The sequence below is a fragment of the Saccopteryx bilineata genome, chromosome X (genome assembly GCF_036850765.1).
Source record: "Saccopteryx bilineata isolate mSacBil1 chromosome X, mSacBil1_pri_phased_curated, whole genome shotgun sequence".
In the NCBI taxonomy this organism is placed as follows: Eukaryota; Metazoa; Chordata; class Mammalia; order Chiroptera; family Emballonuridae; genus Saccopteryx; species Saccopteryx bilineata.
This window is the reverse complement of record NC_089502.1, coordinates 61,160,038-61,183,805: the sequence shown is the minus strand read 5'-3', so window position 1 is coordinate 61,183,805 and position 23,768 is coordinate 61,160,038. Positions and strand designations below refer to the sequence as shown.

Here is a 23,768-nt window from a genome sequence, read left to right as displayed (position 1 = left end):
AGAACTCAGCGGAGCAGATGTGTGAGTTTCCAATGAAGAAGAAATGAAAACCCTTGGCTTTTCACTGTTGTGATTTAGGAGGAGAATGTGAGAGAATGGAGATGACAGGGAGGTTGAGAGAGAAAATAGGGAGGGAGAGAAATTGGGGCAAAAGAAGAGGGGGAGACAGACATAGGTGAGACAAAAAAAAACAGGGAGGGAAATGGAGATGGAGAGAGAATAGATCAAAGAAAGGTTCAGGGGGGGGAGGAAGAGAATGGAGAAAAAGAGGAAGGGAGGGCCGGAGGACGAGGCACTTGGGGAACTCCCAGAGTGATTCGGTGATGCAGGAGGGAGTTTGGGGAAGGCTTCAGCAGAAGACATGGAGCTGCTGAAGCACCTGGATACTGTAAGCAAATGGGCAGGGGCGAGGGAGGAGAAGGCCCACCCTCCCTGCTTCTCTCCTTTGTCCGGGGCTGCCAACTGCCGGGGGTCGTTGCTCCGGGCCCCCTTCATTCCTCTGAAGCTTGCAAAACCTGCCGTGCGCCAGGCCTGCCCTGCCTCTGCCAGAGCCACCTACTAATCTCTTCCCAACCGGGAGCTGGGCAAGAGAAAGGGTGACAGGGAAAGGGGGACTCCAAGAGCTACAGAGAGCCGACCAAGCTCCTCAGATGACCTGAGGGAGGGAAGCAGGAAAAGGATGGGCATCCACAAAGATGAAGGACCTGAGGCAGTCAGACAGACAAATGGACAGACAGGCAAGCAGAGCACAGATGAGGAGGACTCTGAAGTTCCTCTGTACCCTCCATCCCTGGTGCTGCCCCTGCCCTTGGCCACCTCCTCCTCGTCTCCTCTCAGACCTGAAGCTGTCAGCTTGAGAATACCCAGTGGCTCCACCTAAACCCTCTCAGGTCTTTTCGCCTTTATAAAAATCATAGGGCTTTGCAGTTCGGCCCCAGTGTAGCTCCAGGGTAAAAGAGAGGTTGCAGGGGACCAGGGAGAGGGCAGCAGGGGAGCGCGAGCAGGGCGGCCAGCACTCTCTCCTCCAGCTGGAGAGTTAGAAGCTGGACAGAACACCTCAGGCCCTCTCCAGGTGGTAACAGCAGCCCCAGCCCCTCCCCAGCATGCTGATGCGCTCCAAACCCCACTCCAGCTGCCAGTGACTGTGCCTTTAAATTGCTGCTTTTGGAGGGTGCATCTGGGGGGAGGTGAGAGGGAGGGAAACATCTTCCTCGCAGTCTCCCTCCTCCCTCCCCTCCAAGACTCTCCAGGGTTTGAAGACTGGTTGCTGCCCAAAGAGAATCTCTCCCAGCTCCTGCCAAGGCTGGGGCCCTCCCAGAGTCCCGGCGAGCCAGAGCAGGAGTCGGTAGGGTTATCTGTGTCAGGGTCCTTTCCAGGGGAACACTTCTGGCCCCTGACTGAAAGCAGCAGGGCAGAGAAGAAGAAAGCAGAAGAGAGACAGGGAGGGGGGGAGACAGAGACAGAGACAGAGAGAGACAGAGAGAGGGAAGGAGGGAATAAGGGGAGAGAAAGAGAGAAAGAGAGAGAATGAGAACGAACAACCCCTCGCCTGGCCCCATGGGCTCCTTGTGAACTGACCCAGTTGGAGGAAGGCTCCGTCCTTTCGGCAGTCCCCACAGGACATCCCCTCACTTTGGCAGCCAGGCTGAGAAAGGGCTCCAGGTTCCCCACGGAATGACAACTCGAGTTCCTGCAACCTTCTCCTTCCTTCTCCTCTGGACCCTGCCAGGGCAGGGCCTCCTCAGGTGAGCTGAGTGGGGGCGAGAAGGCGGTGCATGCAAACTCTGGCCGGGGGTAGCAGGGCCATCTGGCACAGTTTCTTCTAAGTGTGCAAAAACCCCACATTCTCAAGGGCTCCAGGGAAGGACACATCTTCCCCCAAACTGGACCCAGGAGCCTTTCGTGAAGTGGGTCAAGGCCTTGGAGCTGATGGAAAGGCTTCTACATGGGTGGGAGCTTTCTGGGCCTGGGGACGGGTTAGGTAGCTAAGCCCCACAAAAGAGGCCATCTCTCCTGCCATCCAATTCTATCCCCCCTACCAGCTTGGTCACACATTACTCAGATCCCTGAAAATGACACCATCGTCAGCCAGCTGCCCACCTAAGAGGCTTCGAGTAGCAGGAATTTGCCCCCAACCATGTCAGAATAAATCGAGGCTGACCAAATCTTGGCCCTCGGCAGTCACCCTGCCTGTGTGCACAAGGCTGCTCGCTGTCCCTGCATGGGCACTAAGTGGGAGTCATTTCCTGGCTTTGGGGAAAAGATATGCTTTGGGCTCCCTATAAATGTCTCCTGAGCCATTCTCACTTTCCCATTAAGCCAGGAACCAGTCTAGGTGGACAGGGTGTGCTGAGGAAGAAATATGGCTGTGGCTTGGGCTGGACTGGTCATAAGAACAGTGCCTCCAAAGCGGAGGGGGTGAGGGCCACCACAGTACCGCCTTCCACCTCTTGATTCAAGGAGCACACCAGGGCGGCTAGCCTCCGAGGAGCCTCTGGCCTTACTGCTTGCAGAGACATCGGCTGGCTCGCAGACGGGATGCAATATGTGGGGGGTGATCAACTTCTGAAAAGTGAAGAGCAGCCTGAAGTGGAATGGCAGCTCAGCTGGAGTTGACAGGAGGATGTAGGCAGGAGTGGGCACCCAGCTGGGCCTTGCTGGACCTCCCTGAGGGGACGCTACCTCAAGGCCCAAGCTTAGGCGGCAGGCAGTGTTTCCGCTTGTGCAGTTAAATCAAGGCAGGCCCTTAGGAAGTCTAGAGTCCAAGACCTTTATTGTATATACGGAAACCAAGGCCCAGAGAGAGGATGTGCCCTGGCCAAGGTCATGCAGGTACCCAAAAGCAGATCAGAGTTCTCTTCCCACCCCACTGCAGGGCCTTGCATGAGCAAGATTTTTAACTCTGAGACCTTCCCCGTCTGCCAGCATTTGGGACTTTCCAGGAATGCAAGGGAGGAAGGAGGAGCTCCACACAGTCACTGTGCTGTCAGGTCCACGAACAACATAGCCCCGGAATAAAGGGGCTGAAACGGGGGGTGAAGCCCAAAACAGCTAAACCTATGCCAGAATCCTGGGGCTGGGGCTAGCAGGAGAGGTGACCTGAGAGGGGGCTGAGCAGAATGGCAGGGGTCTGGGTGCTCCACGTGCAGGGCCATGTGGCCTGCCAGCAGGCAAGTGGCCAGTGGCCAAAAGCAGCACCTGGCTGGTGTGGACACAGTGTGGTGAAGCCATGGACTTCTGCTTGCTCCAGCACCACCAGCCTTGTGGGATTTTCCGTCTCCTTGGGGCTCCTGCTCCAGCAGCCTGTGCTTGGGGCCAGAGTGGCCCTTGTGCCAGGGTAAGGGCTTCCTCCAACTCAGGGTATTCAAGGAGGCAGGACTTTAGGAGGTCTTCCTCATTCTGGGTCCTTGGCAACCCACCTGGGCTGGCTTGCATCATGGTATTGTGCTAAACGGACTTAGTTTCGAAGTAGATAGCTCTGGGTTTGAATCTTGACTTTACCATTTACTAGCCCTCTGATTGTGAACAAGTTGCTTCACCTTGCCGATCCTCAGTCTTCTCATCTATATAATGGGGATAATGATAGTACTTATTGAGAGGATTGATGTGAGAACTAAAGTAGTTAAGGTAAGTAAAGCATTTCGTATGGTGCCTTAGCTATTTTTATTATTGTATCCATTACTGTGGCTGCAGGGATTACTGGGGAAGAGGAGCTCACTGGCTCAAAGGAGACTCATACCCAGAAGGACAGTCACCCTGCCGCCAGTCCCACAGGGCGGCAGTGGGGAGCTAGCTCTAGACAAGGAGCAGTGGTGATGGCAGAAGGAGCAGGAGGCACAGGGTCCAGCCAGGAGTCGGACCTGAGCTCAGGCCTTTGCCACACCCTTGTCCACAGGCTTTGCTAAGCTCCAATCTTCTGTATCCATATATCTATCGATGTACACTTAGGTGGCTTCCAGAACTTGGCTATTGTTAAATAATGCTGCATTGAACATAGGTGTAGATATTTCTTTTCCAATTAGTATTTGTTTTCTTTTGATAGATACCCAGCAAATGGAAGTGATAGATCATGTGGTAGTTCCACTTTTAATTTTTTGAAGAAGCTCCGTACTGTTTTCCATAGTGAATACACCAATTTACAATTCTGCAAGTCCCTTCTCCTTTGGAAGCCTCAGTTTTCTCATCTGTAATATGGAAAAAATAGTCTTCACACCCATCACACTGAGAATGGTGAGGGTAAAAAGATCTAATATATATGAAAGCCATTTTCTAGGACTAACTGGTGAGCTGCCTCGTTGGGGTATGGCTATTTCTGTTCTCCTCATTTTGCTAATGGGCACCCAGAGGCCCATCCTCGCCCATCCTCCACCTGATGGGGAGATCAGCCAGAGAGGTAGTTAGGGACAGGGAAAGGGAGGATCTGTGATAAACACAGAATACAACTGGCCTCAGATTTTTCTATTTGTCCTGCCCAGGGTAGCCTTGGCCAAAGAGGAAATCAAACCTGAGACCAAGGGGTCCCAGCTCATGTCCCCTTCTGATTTCCTTGACAAGCTTATGGGGCGGACATCTGGGTATGATGCCAGGATTCGGCCCAATTTTAAAGGTAAGAAGCATCAATCCTACAAAACCCCTTCCACCCCACACATTTTGGGGGATGCACTGCCTGCCGAGCCAGCCCTTACTGCCTGCTCCAAAGACAGGAAATCGGAGCTACAGGCCTAGCTCTTACAGCTCAGAAGGAGCCTCGCCTCTCTGTTGCCCATGGGCATGTGTAGCTGGCACTGCCCTCTCCCAGTAGCGTTCTGGCCTCCAGCTCAGGGCGGGAGTCCTGGAACATGTTCCCAGCCACCTGGAATGCCCTGCCAATATGGCTGTGCTTTTTAACCCTTAGGCCCACCTGTGAATGTGACCTGCAACATCTTCATCAACAGTTTCGGTTCCGTCACTGAGACTACCATGGTAAGGTCTGTCTGTTCCCCACTTCCACTCCAGTGTGAATGGGTGAAGCCTTCCAGATAGCCAACCGTTTCTCCCTCTCCTGTTTTCTTTTGGGCTCACAGTCATGACTAAGTCCATGGCATGTGTGAAGTTGGTCACTGGGAGGAACACTTTCCCCAGTCTGGGTTTCAGTGCTAAAGGCAGACTAGCCTAAGCAGCAAATGGTCCAGCCTGGGAGGTAACCTGGTGCAGATCATAGGCTTTGCAATCAGAAAACCTGTGTTCAAATCCTGATTCTACCGTTGAATAGTGTGACCTTGGGCAGGTCACTTACATCTCTCTTTGCCTCAGTTTCCTCATCTGTAAAATGGGAGTCATAACAGCACCCCTCCTATAGGGTAGGTATGACATTTAAATGAGACGAAGCACATAAAAAAAAGCACTTAGCAGAAAGCCTGGTGCATAATAAGTGCTTAATAAATGTCTTTTCCCTTCCCATCTTTGCCATATCAGTCCAAGGAAGGCTCCTTCCCTGGTGGAAAACGCCCATTAACCCTGAGATGAGCTCCCAACATTTACACCTCATGGCCCCCCATCCATGTAAAGCTTGCTGGGCCCCTGGAATAGCACTGCCTTTCCCGGGCCCGTCTCTGCACCCCCACAGGACTACCGAGTGAATGTCTTCTTGCGGCAGCAGTGGAATGACCCACGCCTAGCCTACCGAGAATATCCTGATGACTCGCTGGACCTCGACCCTTCCATGCTGGACTCTATCTGGAAACCAGACCTGTTCTTTGCCAATGAGAAAGGGGCCAACTTCCACGAGGTGACCACGGACAACAAGTTATTGCGCATCTTTAAAAACGGGAATGTGCTCTACAGCATCAGGTGTGCCTGGTGGGAGAGTCTTGGTCAAGGGGAAGAAGCCAGATGGAAGCTAAGGGGTGAAAGGAGGGCTCCCTCTCTTGTATTTGGCCCCTGTAAACCAATGTCACTTCTTTCTTTCTGTCCCCACCAGGCTGACCCTCATTTTGTCCTGTCCCATGGACCTCAAGAACTTCCCCATGGACATCCAGACCTGCACAATGCAGCTGGAGAGCTGTAAGTGTCCCTTAAAGAGGCGCAGAGCAAGGCCTGGGATCCTAGCAGGTTAAGGGCTTCCCTGATATTACCAACAGGAAATGGGCATCCCAGAATAAGGACGGACAATTCTTGGCACAGATGAGACTAGAAGTCAGGGCTTGCTAACGCCGAACCCAGTGTGTTCCCATCCCCACACAGTTTGCTGGCATGTGCTGGGTCTAGAGCAGGGGTCCCCAAACTTTTTACACAGGGGGCCAGTTCACTGTCCCTCAGACCGTTGGAGGGCCGGACTATAAAAAAAACTATGAACAAATCCCTATGCACACTGCACATATCTTATTTCAAAGTAAAAAAACAAAACGGGAACAAATACAATATTTAAAATAAAGAACAAGTAAATTTAAATAAAAAAACTGACCAGTATTTCAATGGGAACTATGCTCCTCTCACTGACCACCAATGAAAGAGGTGCCCTTTCCGGAAGTGCAACGGGGGCTGGATAAATGGCCTCAAGGGGCCGCATGCGGCCCGCGGGCTGTAGTTTGGGGACCCCTGGTCTAGAGAATAAAAAAACCCCTACTTTACAAACAAATTTGCTTATGATGGATGTGGAAGGGTGTTTGAGAGGCTCTCCCTCTGCTCAAAGATATGTTTCCTCTCACGGTGGCTGATGTAACTCTACCTCAATTCCCCCTGAGTTAAAACATTCAAGATACCTATAAAACTGCCAGAGTTGGCAGAGACGGGGTACTCCTTGAACCCTGATTCCTACTGAAACTTTTGTAGAGAGGTGGAAGAGGAGAACAGTTCTAGACATGGACAGTGCCCAGGTGGCACAGTCAGCCGAGCGCTACTCTCTGGCAGAGGTGCCAGCCTGCAGGGTGGCCCCAAGTGCAGAGAAGCTGAAGGACAAGGTTGAACCATCCCTTATGTCCACTCCTTTGCCATCTCCTGGGTGAGGCGAGACTGAAATCAGCAGACATCCATTCAATCCTCAGAGAAGAAGGCTTGTTAAGCTGTTTCCAGCATGTAATAACTTGAAAGCTAGAATGTGCCATATGTGGTCAGCTCATTAGAGTTCATAAACCACTTTCATGACCAGTTTTCCATTACTCTCTCACAACAACTCTGAAAAGTAGGGTGAGAGTTTTACAGAAGGGGGAGTGACCAGCCCAATGTCACACAGTCACTCTGGGTCAAGGCCCTAGCACGGACACTTGTGAGCCTTAATGTTTCTGCTCCTAACTCTACCTGCCATGTGTGAATATGGTCCCAGACGTGGCAGGAGCCTTCACAAACTACTAGCGCTCTGTGAGCAACTCGGCATGTTCAGATGTTAGCTCTCAATTTTACCCGGCTCAGGGCCCTGGCAAAGAGTCTGTGCCATGCACATTGTTGCATGCATGACTGGCGGGGTATAAATAGCTCTCTCCTCCCTGGGGTGAGGTAGCAGAAGCCCTGGTTCTGAGACCGGCTTGGCTCAAGACATGTGGTCGGTACACATGCTTACTCCCCTGGCTTTGAGATAGGGCAGGAGGTTCCCAGCTGGGATCCTTGACATCTTTCCAACCTTTTTGACCTGCTTTCTAGGTCTGCCAGAATAATTTCTCTTTGGGCCTTACTAAAGCTTGAGAACTAGACAGGAGAGGCCTGACCTATAGTGGCGCAGTAGATAAAGCCTAGAACGTTGAAGTCACTGGTTCGAGGCCCTGGGCTTGTCCGGTCAAGGCACATACAAAAAGCAACTACGAGTTGCTTCCTGCTTCTCCCCCTCCCCTTTATTTTTTCTCTCTCTCTCCTCTCTCTAAAAGTCAATAAATGAAATCTAAAATTTTTTTTTAAAAAGAACGAGGTAGGAGTCTGGAAATCTTTCTCGTTTGCCCACCTAGGATTGACCATTTGCCCTCTTCAGAAAGGTTTCCCTTTCTAATATAAGCGTGGTGCTCCTAAAACCTAGGTCTTACTCCTCATTCGTCATTTCCCGCCAGTTCTAACCCTCACCCTACCCCTATCCAACACCCACACTCTGCAGCCCTCTGCCATCTCTGTCACTTTCAGTTGGCTATACCATGAATGACCTCGTGTTTGAGTGGCTGGAAGATGCTCCTGCTGTTCAAGTGGCTGAGGGTCTGACTCTGCCTCAGTTTATCTTGCGAGATGAAAAGGATCTAGGCTATTGTACCAAGCACTACAACACAGGTAAAAACCCAGGATCTTTTGGCTGTGCGTCCCCAGAGGGCCTCCAGATGGGAGGGAAGAGGGAAGGCAGCCAGTCTCTGTGGCAGGTTCGGTCTGTGCCCCAGATGTGGTGATAAGTGCTTCATGTCCTCATCTCTTTATGGTAGGGGTTGTCAGCCCCACTTTTCAGAGAGGGGAAACTGAGGTTCTAAGAAGTTAAATCAATTGTCCGAGTCACACAGCTACTACATGGCTGATTTAGAATTCAAATTGAGATTGGTCTAATTCCAAAGCCCATGTTCTTGTCCCTGTCACATGCTACAGAGCAAATGGGTCTGTGCCACTGAGTGGAAGGAGCATTCCCCCTGTCTTGGGGCCAGCTTCATGGAAAAGTGGGGAACCTACACCGGGGACTAGTCTATGGCTGCGGTGAACCAAGTGGGAATAGGTCTCAGGGCATTGGCCAGCTTCTTGTCCACACCTCCTACTGCTGCCACCGCTGCCCAACCCTCTTGAACTGGCTTGTCTTGGCAGATGTGAAATATGGGCCAGGAAGTAGACAGGGGCTGGCGGAGCACCTGCCCCTTGCTGCTCTCTCACTCCCCTGGCTATTTGGCCGCCAAGAGTTATGACCCTGAGACAGGCCACAGGATGAAGAAGGGGATATCTTAGGTACTGCTTATGGTGTGCTGAGTGGCTCTGGGCGCCGCCCTGTAATATGTGTGTTTGTCTATGTGAGGGTGTGGAGACTCAAGGGAGGAATGGGCCACTGAATTTAAAAAAACACTGGCAGGAAAGGAAACTGGTATAGCCTTTATTGCGGGGGCGGGGGGGGGGAGAACCTGGCAATTTGTATATAGTCCCTTGGGGAGCCTATTAAAATGTTGATTCCCGGGCTCTATCCCTCACAGATTCTGATCTTCATGTGAATAACCATCTTGAGGATTCTGATGCAGGTGGTCCAGGGTGTACTTTTTTTTCTTTTTGTTTCCTTCTTTCTTCCTTTCCTTTCTTTTCCTTTCCTTTCCTTTCCTTTTTTTTTTTTTTTTTTTTTGAGATATCTTCACCCCTTAGAATTTATTAGAATTCTAAAATATCATATTGACTTTAGACCTCAAGAGGGCTCCTGGGTCACAGTTTATACTAACAAAAACTTGAAATTGTTGCAAATATCCACTAATAGAGCAGAGGTTAAGTAAATTACATAGTGCATCTGGCTTGGTGGGATATTATCCAGATATTTAAAAGGATGCTTGCAAGTTGTGTATATCAACAGGAGAAAGTACAAGTGGAAAAGACTTAGATTCAAAGTTGTATACACAGAATACTTAAATTGTGGTAAAAGAAGCCAATCAAAAGTATGTGGTTTAAAATCTTGGAAGGAAAGAACACAAAATGTTTTTAAAAGTAGTGTGGTACACTGGGTAAGAGCAAGGACTTTGGTGTCAGAGCTGAGCTCGAATTCTGGCTCCACTGTTTTCTAGTTGGGTGCCCTTGAGAAACGTAACTTGATCTTTTCAAGCCTCAGTATCTCTATCTGTAAAATGGAAAAATCACTTCTCTTGCTCTGAAGAGTTCCTATGGAATTTAAATGAGACAAACTTTATAAAGTCAGGGCACTTAATAGGGGCTTGGTAAATGTCAGCTTATGAATATTATTATTCCTTCTCTACTTTTCACTTTTTTGTACTAAACAAGTGTGAATCTTGTCATTACAAATATAGCTGCTATTACCAAAATGAAAAACAAAAGAGGAAAGGAAAGAAAATATGGATGCATAGCCAAAGGATGTCATGGCAAGAAGCCTGCAATGAGGTGGGTGGGGCGGACTAAGGGAAAAGCAGGAGATCACAGTGTCACACAGCATTGTCAGAGCCATAATCAGTCATTCATGAAATCGCTAGCCTTTAGGAATCAGACCGGCCGGATAACAGTGAGCCTAGGCCAGAATAAAATAACGGTATACACAACTCGCGCTTTTTGCTTTGGTTATCCTGAGCCTCTGCTTCTATGAGAAGCTCTGAGCTAGTGTTTTCTTAGGCTCAGGGCACAGGAAGCAGGATAAAGTAAAGGTGGCTGGCAGGGGAGGCAGAGCATAGGTCCATGTGCCAGGAGCCAATGCACTTTTGGCTGGTGGGCTAAAATGCTGCCGCCTGATGTTCTATGGGGACAAACCTTCTGCACACTAACCACAGCTAGTCTCTGTCGGACATTGTTTTTAGATGTTTTCTATTTGGCTGCTCTCACTTGCTTAAGACACAGTATTGATTTCAGTGGATGATTGTTGCTAGAGACCTTCTGGGGTACCAGCAAGCCCAAGCAAAGGCTGCTGAGATATAAATGGAGTCTAAGCTCATTGCTTTCTTAAAAATGATCGTAGTACCAGCTGCCTGTGTGCTCAACACCTCAAGTACATTATCTCATTTAATTTCCACAACAGCTCAGGGATGGAGTTGATATTATTACTACTCTCTTTTACAGGCAAGGAAACTGAAACTCAAAAAGCTTAGGTGTTTTTCCTGAGGCCACATAGCTAGTAAACGGAAGGTTAAGGATTCAAACCCGGCAGCCGGGTCTGGAGCCCTCTCACTCTCAATTCTGTTGCTGTGCCGTCATGTGGAAGGCTTTCTGCCGGAAACTAAAGTGCTGGGAACAGGGGGTCAAGTCCTTGATGGCTTCTTTGATAGCTTCCTCAAAACACATCTGGGACTCCCTGGCGCCATTTTGTAGGCTCATCTATTAGTCCAGCCGCGGAGCCCAGAGGCTGGCCCTCACTGATACTACCCTGGTCCTTCCTTTCAGGCTCAGCTGCAGGCTGGGGACCTGGGTCCTCACACTTCACTTATTTCCTTGCAGGGAAATTCACCTGCATCGAGGTAAAGTTTCACCTGGAACGGCAGATGGGCTACTATCTGATTCAGATGTACATTCCCAGCCTACTCATCGTCATCCTGTCCTGGGTCTCCTTCTGGATCAACATGGATGCTGCCCCTGCCCGCGTGGGCCTAGGCATCACCACCGTGCTCACCATGACCACTCAGAGCTCTGGCTCCCGGGCCTCTTTGCCTAAGGTGAAGAGACATGCAAGGGAACTTGCTTGCCATTGAGCTTCCCATTTCCTATTCATCCCCTGGTCCCTCCTGCTCACTCTTTTCCTTGGATTTGAGGTAGAGAAGAGCCCTTGAGCAAGAGCAAGTGACTTACATGCTCTTCCCCCACAACATACTGCTAATAGTATGGAAGCTGGGATTTCAGATACTGTCTGGCTAGGGAACGGGTAGAGAAAGTACCCAACTTACTTTGACTCTCACCAGGAAATACAGCATATCCAAAAGATCAAAACCCTTAGCAAGTAGAATTTCTCCCTCTTTCGTGATACAAAGGAGGACAACACAGCTCAAGACAGAAGGACCTCCTCAAGGTCATGGCCTACAAGAAACAAAGTAATATAAGCATTTTAAACTGACACCTGTCTCTTACTGTGTCAGAAATCAGATACTATTACAAAGAGATTTAGAGACAATGTCTGTTCTCTTGGGATGAGAAAATGTTTAGGTAGCAAATAGCAATTAAAGTCAGTGGACTCTGATCATCTGGGGCCTGGTGATGTTTTGACTATGCTGAGAGATTTGTGCTGATAGGACTGAGCCAGGTTCTCCCTGCCTCGTGTCTTCATGTAGGGAGTTTAGAGGTCACCTCAAAGTCCTTACAGTCAGCAAGACTCTGAGAAAATCAGGGAGCAAGCCCATTCACTCCATAAATATTTACTGAGCATATGCTATGTGTTAGGCACTGTACTAGGCCTCACAGAAATCATAGCAAGCAAAAGCAACACAGTTCCTTATGGATCTTATAGTGAACATCGTCCCTCTTGCTCTGATTTGATGAGAACCAGACCCTGTGATCTCTCATCTTCTGTGCTTATTCCTAAGAAGATGTTTACTGGGGACTTAAACAAGTGGTAATCTGGACATTCATAATGAATTTTCCAATTTGCTATATGAGGATGACTAGTGGTTAGGAGGAGATTCAAGTCAGGCAGATTCGGGTTTAAGTCCCAGCCTCAACATATTAATGGTGACCTTAGATAAATCTCTAAACCTCGGAATCTCCTCTCTTGTAAGGTGGGAATAAGAATATTACCTCTTCCACAGGGTTACTGCAAAAAATAAATAAGGCAATATATCGACACAAAAGAGTGGTTGGTGAATAATAACCACTCAGTGAGTGCTAGCTATTATTTTAATTATTAGGTGTCAGGGTGCAAAGACTTGAGTGACGGATCTAGGGCTAAAGCAGCTGGTGAGAATCCCAGTTGTTTTGAGATGCCAGGAAACCTCTGAGGTGGTCAAACACCTTTAGGGATAATTGGTGACCAAGTTCAGATCAGGATCAAGTGTCTGAGGGGAAATTGTCAGATCTTCTCCCATAATAATGTTTTCTGAATGGACAAGGGTACTGAGGAGAAACTATGATGGCTGTGTGTTGGTAGTGGCCTTGTATGAAAACCAGAGGCTGAAAAGTAGTTCAGACCTAACAATCTTGCCCTAGTTTATTGCCACTGCCACACAAGGAGATTCTTCTCTAACTCAGGAAGGTGCAGCAATTTATGCCTTATTCTTACCAAGAGTATGTCCTTCTCCAGTTCCCTCTTGTGAACAAGCACAATCCATCTACTCCCAGGAATCACTCAGTTTCCTCATTTGGAGGAAAAAAAAAAAAAAAGGACATTGATGGAGGGTTTTGTTTTATTTATTTTTTTACAGTATTACAGTGCCCTCTCATCAGAGTTTGATGACCTTTTTGTGGCCTCATTGTCCAGTAAGCAAAGTATAAATGCATGTTCCCCGAATAAAAGAGTTTTATTGACCAGCCTCACAAAACAAAGGACTGAGCAGGTCAGGGACCGTCTGCTCACTCTTGAGTTTGTACAACATTAGATTTGGTGGGAGCCCCAAGGAAAGAGGTGGGGCCAGGTCAGAGGCTTCTGAACATGACACCAATCCCACTCCCAATACAACTCTAGTGTGAAGAGGAGAGAAGCACAGGCTCACTTTGTAAAGGAACTCAGCTGGGACAGCCATTCTCTGTGCTCCCAGGAAACCACTTCTTTGCTGTTATGGGGGCTCCCAAAGGCACCGATCTTTGTCTCTTTGACATTTTTTACCTAAACAACTGCAGGTGGGTCATTGCAGAATGGAAGGGCCGAACGGAAGCTTCTACCAGAGACTGACAGATTAGACCTAAAGTCGCAGCAGTTGGAGGGGTGACCCAATTCTCTCAAGATTCTACAATTTAAGTGGCCCATAATTCTTGGAGTAGGTAGTAGTGAGAAGGGAAAAAAGAGAAACCATAAGCCAGCAGAGACAAATACATTGCTAACCCATCCATCTACCTACCCATTTATCTATCCATTCATCCATCCATCCATCCATCCAACTATTCATTCAAAAATTATTAATATGTGCCAAGCACTCAGCTAGGCACTGGGGATTGAACAGTGACATGATATAAAGTCTCTTCCATCCACAAGCTCACAGTTTAGAGAAGGAAATGGCAAATTATATTTGATGGATGCTAAGAAATTGTAGGCAACCTGGGCACATATAGCAGAGTCAACCAACCCAGACTGGAGTGATTAGGAAAGACTTCCCAGAGACTGTGGTATCCAAAGTGAATGGTAAAGTAAACATTATCAAGGTAAAGGAGAAAGAAAGAGATTGTCTGCTTGGGAGATTACTGAGATAGTTCACCATGGCAGGGTCATAGGTTGCAAGGGGCAAGATGAGGCTGAAGAAGTAGGCAGGGGTTACTAAGATGTCATGCTATGGCAAGTATAGACTGTATTTAAGAGTACTGGAGAGCCAACAAACGGTTGGTAGCAGGGGAGGGATACGATCACATTTACCTTTTAAAAACAAAACTCTGGCTGCCAATCGGAGAACAGATTGGAGGCAGCAAACGCAGATGCAGGGAGACAATGTAGGAAACTATTGCAGTCCTTCAGATGAGCTAGGATAGTGAGTGGGTGGGTTCCAGAGATATTTAAGATGAATTATTGACACACTCATCCTTAACAATACTTTCTTCCTGCTGCTTAAGGTGTCCCTTTCTTTTGATGGTCCAAAGCCCTTTATGGACTTCCCTTATCATTCCTTCATTGCTTAATCTGTGTAGCAGTTACTAGACATCCTTGGGGGCACAAGGATGGGACTGGGAGGTGATGAATGAAATAGGATGCCCTTTCAGTAGTAGGTGGCAAAAGGAAACACCAAACAATGTTTAATCAGGGTTGCCTAGCAACCCACCACCACCACCCACCTCAGTGAAATTTCTTTAAAAGAGATAGAGTAGGGTTTCTCAACCTTAGCAATGTTGCCATTTTGGGCCTGACAAGTTCTTGCTGTGTGTGTGAGGAAGATGGGGATGAGAGTCCATTTTAGCAGTGTCCTTGGCCTCTACCCACTAGATACCAGTAGCCACCACCATGCCCAAAATTGTGCAACCAAAAATATCTTTAAATACTGTCAAATTCCCTTGGGGGAAGGGCTTATCGCAGGTTAAAACCACAGAGGTGGAAGGTTTATCCATGAGATCTGCTCCTCACCTGGAGTCTCCAGTACCTTCCTTCACTGTTCAACACAGCAGAAGCTGGTCAAAGAGGCTGTCTGTCATCAATTCAGCTCTCGCTGGGGAGCCCCTAGGACAAGCCCAGCAACTCAAAACTATGTAGGGAGTTGGTGAAGTTGAGGAGGTAAAAGAGCTTCATAAACCTGAGTTCTGGACTCTCTCTTGGGCCCACCCAGCAATCGTCCTGTTCCAGGATGAGTGTTCACTGTTCATAAAGGCAGGGAGTGAGAGGACAGCACTAAGGACTGGGTATGTGATGCCAAGGGTGCCTTGAAATTAGAGAAGTTTCCATAGCCAGGAGTGGAGAGCGCTCCTTTGGGATCCCTTCCCTGTTCTGCTGTCCAGTAAGGGATATGAGGCCCTGGCTCACCACTGCGTTCAGTCCCTCAGCAGGGCCTCTCACAAAGAGCACCAGGAAAAACCACAGGGTCAAGGGAAGAATAGGGGTAGTGAAGGGAAAGGAAGGAACCCCTAGTCTGATATTGAGACTGAAGCCCAGGTAAATGACAGAGCCATTGACAAAATAATCTCAGAACCCCCGACCCCAAGGTTACGCCTTCTCACTGGGTAATCTTGGCTAAGACTTATCTCTAGGCTGCAAGTGTCCTGATGCGTCCCATATGGGAATAACGAACCCTGCCCAGTCACTACAGTGGCTGTGAGAACCCTAGGAGGTAGAAGGGTCAACACATGTAGCACTCATGTCTATTATTTATTAGAAAAAAAGAAACAGAAGAAGGTAAGAATGAAAAGAATAAAATGCAGAAGTACAAAAATAATAAAGAAAGGAAGAAAAAGGAGTGTGGGGAGGAAAGGCAGATAGAAGTGGAGAGTGGACAGTGCAGAGAGGTGAAGGATCTCTTTGAGATGGGACTTCAGACAATGGGACCTATCATGGTAAGCTTTAAAAAGCAGAAGAAATTCAGGATAAACTGAAGAACAGCAGGCTTTGATTGGGCTGACAACCCACTGGATAGAGCATGGAAGGACTCCAGGAAGGCTGACTGCTCTGTTGATGGATGTTGCAGGTGTCCTACGTGAAGGCAATTGACATCTGGATGGCTGTGTGCCTGCTCTTCGTGTTTGCTGCCCTGTTGGAGTATGCTGCGGTGAATTTTGTCTCCCGTCAGCATAAGGAATTCATAAGACTTCGAAGAAGGCAGAGGCGCCAGCGCATGGTATGTATACCTAGGGAGGGACCCACTTCCTTTCTTCGCAGGACTCCTTTCTCCCTACCACTCCTAAAACCAAGACCAAACCTGGGGCTGCGAGGACTAGACAGGCAATCAGAAAGCCTGGATTCAAGTGCCAGGGTGGTCACAGATAAGCTAAGTACTTTAAACCCCTTCTATTCTATTTCTTTATCTTTCCACTGGAACACTAATCCCTACAGGGCAGTCTACTAGAGTGATTAAGATCGTGGGTACAGACTGACCAGGCAGTGGCACTGGGATGAGCATCAGCCTGGGACACAGAGGACCAAAGTTCAAAACTCCGAGGTCACCAACTTGAGTGCAGGGTCGCTGGCTTGAGTGCGGAATCATAGACATGACCCCATGGCTTGAACCCAAAGGTCACTGGCTTGAAGCCCAAGGTCACTGGCTTGATCCCAAGGTCACTGGCTCAAGCAAAGGGTCACTTGGTCTGCTGCAGTCCCCCTATCAAGGCACATATGAGAAAGCAATCAATGAACAACTAAGGTGCTGCAACAAAGAATTGATGCTTCTCATCTCTCTCCCTTCCTGTCTGTCTGTCTCTATCTGTCCCTCTCTCTGTCTCTCTCACTATAAATAAATAGATAGATAGATGATAGATAGATAGATAGATAGATAGATAGCATGGGCACAGAGCCTGGCACACGAGCACTGAAAAAAATGATGTTAGCCTGTATTAGGACCTTATCAAGTCAGTCAATACGAGATTGCTCTGAGAATTAGTAGTGGTTGCTCCTAGCTTTCCCCCACCTTAGAGAAAGGTGCCCCAGATCATCATATACTGATTAAGACTTCCCAAGTCAGGCATTGGTGTCTTTCTAGGGGAGCATTACAAAAAGGGTCCCCATAGCTGGAATTGAAAAACTATAACTTGCCTCTTCTAGCTGCTGGATTTCTTCACCTTGATCTTCATTGGGCACATTAGAGTTGTTTGGTGTGAGCTGAGCTCCCTCACTCTTGTTTGTTAACCCCATTTCTTCTGCAATAGAGTAATAACCTGGGGAAATTGAATAGGGATCTTGTCGTCATGACAACGGAGGCAGTTTACCCCCATTTCCCAGGCAATAGGTGCTAGGTACGTTGTCATGGCAACAGAGGTGCCTGGGCCACTCTCACAGAAACAAGTGCCCAATTATGAACAAAGCCCTTGCCGAGCTACATACTGCTCGCTTAATCATCAGGCACAGAGTTCTGGTCTGTTTGGAGCTCTGACTCCTTGCTTTCTGCCTAATCTGAAGGCTCTAAAACACAAGAAGCAAGCACATATGATCTCTGGGGTGGGGGTGGGGGAAAGTAGAGAAAACCATGATCTGAACCTCTCTGTTGGGGCCACTTTAGTTCTAAGGCTTTTCTCTCCTCCCAACACCCCACCTCTCACCTCAGCTGCTCCTGAGGTGTCCTACCACATGTCTGCACTAAAAATATATCACAAACTCCTGACCCTTGTAAGGTCCCTTTCTGCTGAGGGCAGGGCTCCTGTCTCATCGAGCAGCTTTTAGGAATTTCTATTTCTTGCCCAGCTTTAATTGTTTAGTTGGGCCCTGAGAAGTCTGCCCTCTAGTGGAATAATCCATAACTGCGTTTCCTTGAGTAGGACCCATTCTTCTACAGACTTCTAAGCCCTTCCCAACCCATGCTGAGGGGTAGAAAAAATATACAGACTAGGCAGAAGGGCAAGAGGATGTACTCTTTGCTAAGCTAACTGTCCCTACCCCCCCCATTTAGCTATGTCAGATTTGCCTGTAGGTACCAAAATCTTACCCTTATAGGAGTTTTGATCTTGATGCCTTCTCAGTGCCTACTCTGGAAAACAAAAGCAGGCTGCCAAACAGTTCCAACTAAATTGCCTATGTGGGTGTTCCAGCCACAGAAGACTGCGGCAGTTAACATAGAGCTATTTCAGATTGACACTAGCCCACCACCTCCCTGGCACCTCTCCCTCCCCTGGCTGTCCACAGCCTATCCCCTCCTGGTAGTATATAGGTTCATCCTGATCTCATAATAGGGTCTGTCATAATCAGCACTCAATTATGGCACAGTTATAACAGCAGCTCAGGCCCTGCTCAGCCTCCTGGACCCTGCCTAAAAGTGGGCATATTAATGTAAACAAAACCTGAAAATCCAAATCTGTGCCATTAGTCCATTTCCTACTTCAAGCTTCCTAAAGCCATTGCTACCCCAGTGGGACAGTAGCAGGGATCCTGGAAGTTACTGAGCAGGCTGGAAAAATTGATGCAGAGTTAAGCCACCTCTAAACCTCTCCCTGGGCCCTGCTGGAGAAGGGGCAATAAGTAGTCTGAGGGGAGTCCTTTAAGGGAGGGAAGATAATCCATACACTTTTCTCCGAACCCTTAGCCAAGAGCAAGTTAGGAGTGTTCACCTAGCCCCCGGCTTAATACTGTTCTTCTCTAATCTTTCCTCGACCACCTATCTCCACTGCATGGTGGTCTTCTTCCATGTCACTGTGTAAACTAGTTTACCTTTTCTCCCATATGTAAGGCCAAGGACCACTGCCATCGTGGCCATGCACATGCAGGCTCCCATTGAATTCGGACAGACGATAAAGAAAGTGGAGCCAAAAACTGGTGGGCCATTCCTTTATTAAAGTCTCACACTGGCCGACGAGCAAACAAACACACAGGGCTCCCAAAGTCACTGACACACTCTCCGGTTCCACAACCAGGAGAATCTTCTCCAGTTTCTTCTAGAATCAAAGGCCCCCACCAGTCTCAGTGGAACTCACAAAGCCCCTCACCCCTGGTTCCCCATCTGCACACCTTCCCTCTCTCTGCAAAACATGGCTTCTTCTTCAGCACTCTGCATTCCTTCTGCTCTCTTTCCAAACATGGCTTCTTTCTGCCTCTCCCTCACCTCCCTTTCATTTCCTCTCCTCTCTCTCTCCCTCTCTATCTCTCCCTCTGTTTCTATCTCTGTATTTCTGTCCTTAAACTTCCTGGTTCTCAACTACTTAAAGTTGTCAGCTGAGTTAGATAAATGAACTTTATTTATTCTGCTATGTTATTTAATGGTTATATATAATTTACTTCCTCCAGTGGCAGTGGCACAGTGGATAGAGTCAACCTGGGACACTGAGGACCTAGGATCAAAATCCTGAGGCTTAAGCACGGGTTCATCTAGCTAGAGCACGGGGTTGTTGGCTTGAGCATGGGATTATAAACATGACCCCATGGTCACTGGCTTGAGCCCAAAGGTCACTGGCTTAAGCCCAAGGTCACTGGCTTGAGCAAGGGGTCACTGGCTCAGCTGGAGCCCCCCAGTCAAGACACAATTGAGAAGCAATCAATGAACTAAAGTGTCACACCTACGAGTTGATGCTTCTTGTCTCTCTCACTTCCTGTCTCTGCCTTTCTCAAAAAAAAATTTACTTCTTCAGCATTAATGTGTCATCATAATGCATGTAGCGTAGATGAAAGGAATGTGTATTGGGTAACAAATGTTAACCCAGATGTACTGACTCCTATGTCAAAATCGGCTGGTTTGCAGAGAAACCCACATGTGGATCTGCAATAGAATAATCAGCTTTACCCTGATTTAGATAATGCACTAAGTTACTTAAAACTTTTGGAATTTTCAGCTTTGAGTTGAAAAATAAACAATTTTTTTAAAGATATGATGTACGTGGAGGATTAATTCTGCAGCTCTTGAAAGTCACTGAATTCAAGTTCAACAAGTCTAAAAATCTCAGCTGTGCTTTCTAAAGGTTTCATTTTTCCTTGAGTTGAGATAAACAATTTTTTTAAAAGATATTATGTACATGGAGGATTAATTCTACAGCTCTTGAAAGTCATTGAATTCAAGTTCAACATGTATAAATATCTCAGCTGTGCTTTCTAAAGGTTTCGTTGTTCTGTTTATTCCGTTTGTTATCAGTCAGAGATAACTTGACATTGAAATGTTCCTCTCACAGTGGATTGATACTTCAATGGGTTTTAGATGGCTCTAAATGATGTCATTCATTTTTAAAAAACAGCTTGGGGCTTATCTGCAAACATAAATGGAATTGTAACACACTATATGTACCATGCATAGCTACTTACATACATGTATCTCATAAGGAGTTTTGTGGCCATAAAAAAGCATGCAAAGGGCCTGTGTATCCAGACACCTCATGTACATAGCCTCACCTGAGATATCTGTATGGCCTGCTCCCTATCCTTCTGCCTTAGAACTGTGATTTAAAATTCTGCCTTTTCTCCCATGTAATTCCAGGAGGAAGATATCATACGAGAAAGTCGCTTCTATTTTCGTGGCTATGGCTTGGGCCACTGCCTGCAGGAAAGGGATGGAGGTCCGATGGAAGGTTCCGGCATTTACAGCTCCCAGCCTCCAGCCCCTCTTCTAAGGGAGAGAGAAACCATGCGCAAACTCTATGTGGACCGAGCCAAGAGGATCGACACCATCTCTCGAGCTGTCTTCCCTTTCACTTTCCTCATTTTCAACATCTTCTACTGGGTTGTTTATAAAGTGCTGCGGTCAGAAGACATTCACCAGGCACTGTAAAGATGGGGCCTAGCGAGTCCAGCTGTTGGCTTCCTGCTTCCCCCTGGGTGGGCTTCCCCCCTCTGTTAGATTCCATCAAGAGGCTAAACAGGTCCTTCTGATCTCCACACAGAACTTCACTGGCCAATCCCAAAACAACATGGGTCTACACTACATAACACCAATGGCAGCTGCACAGGATGGTTTGTCTACCCAAACCCAGATTTTCTCCATGCTATCCCGCTTCTCATGAGATTAAGGTTTGTTCCTGGGGACAGGATGACCTTCTTCCCTTGCTGCAGCTTCTCTGTTTTCCATTTCTCCAGTGGACACTGTTCAGGCCACTGCTGCTGATTCCAGCTTTTGTCATCTGAATCTGCACCCCTCTTTACCCTGCCACCTCCCACCCAGAGCCTAGCCTCTACTGTGACCTCTTTCCCTCCCACCACAGGCTCAAATGAAGATTTGTTCCCATCCACAGGTGCTGCCTTGTGTGAGCCAGTCAGGTTTCCTTGACTGTTGTAAAAAGGCAAAGTGACAGGATCCCCACCTCTCCACAAGGCTGGAAGAGTCCTGGGCTGTACTGCGGTAGGGCGTTGCTATATAACCCAACAGAGAGGTCTTCAGGTTTCCCAAGATTCTCAGCACTGTCAGAATGGGGTCAGGAAGTTTGGACTCTCGGGAAGACCACCCTTCCAGACCTATCTGAACTTCCTAGTCTCAGAAATATGTTTTATTACCTAACTTAACTAGCATGGTGACAGGACATTTTTAGGTGCTGGAGAGTATAAAAAGAAAAAAAAATGCTTACTCTTTAAGGAGCTTACTTGATGATGTTAGAAAACTTACAAAAAAAGTGAAATCCAATGTAGTAGGACCCAGGAGGGTTAGACTGCAGAAACTATCCTCAGAGAGTCTTTAGTTGGCCAATCCTCAAGTTGGTCTTTAGTCTTTTATTTGTTTCTTCCTTTTCTCTCAAGTCTCTTTATTTCCCAGGATCCCTCATTTCCAACTTGCTCTTTCACCTCCCTTCCAGGATAAAGTGGGCTTCAAGGTGTCTGGGAGGAACGAGGCATGTAGAGAACCCCTATCTTGCACAAACACTGACTTGGCCAACCTCACAGTAGTAGTTATAGAAGTTACAAATCATAAGTTGGAATTGTTTCTTAATGTTTCTCTTGCTTTCTTTCTCCTCCATTGTGGAGGAGTAGCCATCATTTGAAGATATCAGAAATGCCAGAATAGAGAGGATGTAGAAGAATCCATTTCAGTGCTGACATACCACATGGACATGGGGAAGCAAGGCCCTGGTACACTGAGTCCTTTGAAATGACTCAACTGTGAGGAACTGAAAAAGGGAAGATTAAAGTGCAGGGCTAACAGCTGGAAGGCAGAGGTGATCAAATGATCTCTTAAACATCTTGGCCTTTTTCCCTGGACCTAAAATAAATATGCATATCTAATCCTGTTCTCTCTCTCTCTCTCTCTCTCTCTCTCTCTCTCTCTCTCTCTCTCTCCTTTCCTTCCTCCCTCTCTCCCTCTATCCCCCCTTTCTTTCTTCCTCAAAATAGTGTTCCAAATTGAAAGTCAATAAATCTAGTGACCAAAGCAAATCCTATATTCAAACCAAGAACTCAGCTTTCTCCCCCTTTTCCTATTGATCTTATCTGCTCTTTCCTATTCACTGAGATACTCCCCTTGTCTGTCTCTTGACTTTGAAGAGAACTAGGACTAACTAGGATAGCTGGACCAGAAGTTAACTTGTCGACAATATTAATCATGACTCTGGTGCCAAGGGAGATTCAAAACTAAAGGACTGGCTTAATGGAGGAGATTGAATTAAGGGGCAGAGAGCCCGTTTTCCCATTTCTGCCCAGGTAGTGCCAACCAATGAGAGGCTACAAGCAAACCCTTTTGAAAGAAGCAGAGAGTATCTCTTTGATACTCTCTACAGCAGGGCTGGGGTGTCAGGCTGCTGCAGCCCGAAAGCGGGGGTAGCGGGGGGTGGACTATGGAGATGAGCTGATTGCACAGAGCTCTACTTGTTATAGATCTTGTCCAGATGGGCCAACTGCACAAATCTGCCCTGTTGGAAGTCTCAAGAACAATGCCCTGGAGCACTGAGCAATAGAGACTGCCCAACTGGGACTCAGCTCACGGCATCAGCTGGTGCTGAGAGCCAAAGAAGCCAAAGTACCAACCAACATAATAATCCAAAGGAGTTCACAAAGCTACTCAGAGGCAATGCCAGGTGGAAGGTACTCTCCCTACCCATCATAGCCCCCAAGTGGAGAAGGGAGACACATGGTGTCAGAATCAGGTACAAATGACTTTCATTTCCCTCACCCTTCCTATGCATGTATTGGGAAGGGGAGGAATACTGGGTCCTGTTGGAACTGTCTGATACATATAAGTTCATCTAATCACGAAATTCTTGAACTTGGACCCTTCTCACGACAGTGAGTTGGCAGGAGGTGGTATAAAGAGACTCATTTGAAGGTCACTTTCATTAACCTGCATTCTTACAGTACTCACCCTCCAGAGACCCACACTGCTTTCTGCCTGGACCAAATATGAAGTGATTTTGAGATTTAAAACAGCATATTTTCTAAAGGAAAAAAAAACTTCCTACATAAATAAAGTATTTTGGATGTTTTCATTGATTCATTGTAATTATTTAATGCCAGTTAAATATTTTATACATATAATTTTCCAGAGAAAGGGCTTTATTTATTCAGTTGAGGGTATCAGCACCTCCATCTTTTCTTCAGCTTGTTCTACTCTTTGAAAAACCAGTAATTTGTCTTCCTCTTGCCCCTCAATCCTATAGCAGGGCCTCTGGCTTTCCCAGAATTCAGTCAAATCATACAGAGCTTTCTGTGTGGAAGAAAGGTAGGAAATGCAATTTATTTCTTTCACTTTTTCCCATAAACCTTTCTCCCCACTTAGCACCAAAAAATTGACACTCTTCTAGTTTAAATGTTAAGTTGACTCTTTTTAAATTTTATTTAGACAATTAATTTTAATGGGGTGACATTGCTCAATTAGAGTACATAGATTTAGAGAAAACATCTCCAGATCATTTTGACATTCGATTATGTTGTATACCCATCACTCAAAGTCAAATCGTCCTCCATCACCTTTTATTTGGTTTTCTTTATGCCCTTCCTCTTCCCCAACCCCACCCTCTCCTCTCTCCCCCCCACCCTGGTAACCACTGTG

General features: G+C 47.3%; 1 protein-coding gene and 1 long non-coding RNA gene across 4 annotated transcripts in view; one reads left to right on the top strand and one right to left on the bottom strand.

Moving 5' to 3' along the window:
- LOC136317498 (uncharacterized) overlaps positions 1-23,768 on the bottom strand; it is a 48,275-nt gene that overhangs the window by 4,576 nt on the left and 19,931 nt on the right. The window contains exons 4-7 of one of the 3 annotated variants that reach the window (XR_010727881.1): positions 17,808-17,849; positions 12,827-12,900; positions 11,502-11,631; positions 2,600-3,563 (exon numbers count right to left, since the gene is read on the bottom strand). The exons of 1 other annotated variant lie outside the window; for it this stretch is intronic. This is a non-coding gene — a long non-coding RNA (uncharacterized lncRNA). Of the gene's footprint in view, positions 1-2,599; positions 3,564-11,501; positions 11,632-12,826; positions 12,901-17,807; positions 17,850-23,768 lie in introns of those variants that run through there. One more of the 3 variants, XR_010727882.1, reaches the window with a different exon arrangement.
- On the top strand, positions 1,293-23,107 carry LOC136317494 (glycine receptor subunit alpha-4). The gene is made up of 9 exons (XM_066250215.1): positions 1,293-1,745; positions 4,476-4,606; positions 4,895-4,962; positions 5,606-5,829; positions 5,960-6,042; positions 8,083-8,223; positions 11,059-11,273; positions 15,861-16,010; positions 20,277-23,107. The coding sequence occupies exons 1-9, from the start codon at positions 1,675-1,677 to the stop codon at positions 20,565-20,567; spliced, it is 1,374 nt and encodes a 457-aa protein (XP_066106312.1). The 5' UTR covers positions 1,293-1,674; the 3' UTR covers positions 20,568-23,107.

Excerpts from the sequence above, each read along its gene's own strand:
- LOC136317494 (XM_066250215.1), top strand. The coding sequence starts at position 1,675 with ATGACAACTCGAGTTCCTGCAACCTTCTCCTTCCTTCTCCTCTGGACC. Across the intron at positions 5,830-5,959 it reads AATGTGCTCTACAGCATCAG|GCTGACCCTCATTTTGTCCT; the intron begins GTGTGCCTGGTG and ends TGTCCCCACCAG. Across the intron at positions 16,011-20,276 it reads GGCAGAGGCGCCAGCGCATG|GAGGAAGATATCATACGAGA; the intron begins GTATGTATACCT and ends ATGTAATTCCAG.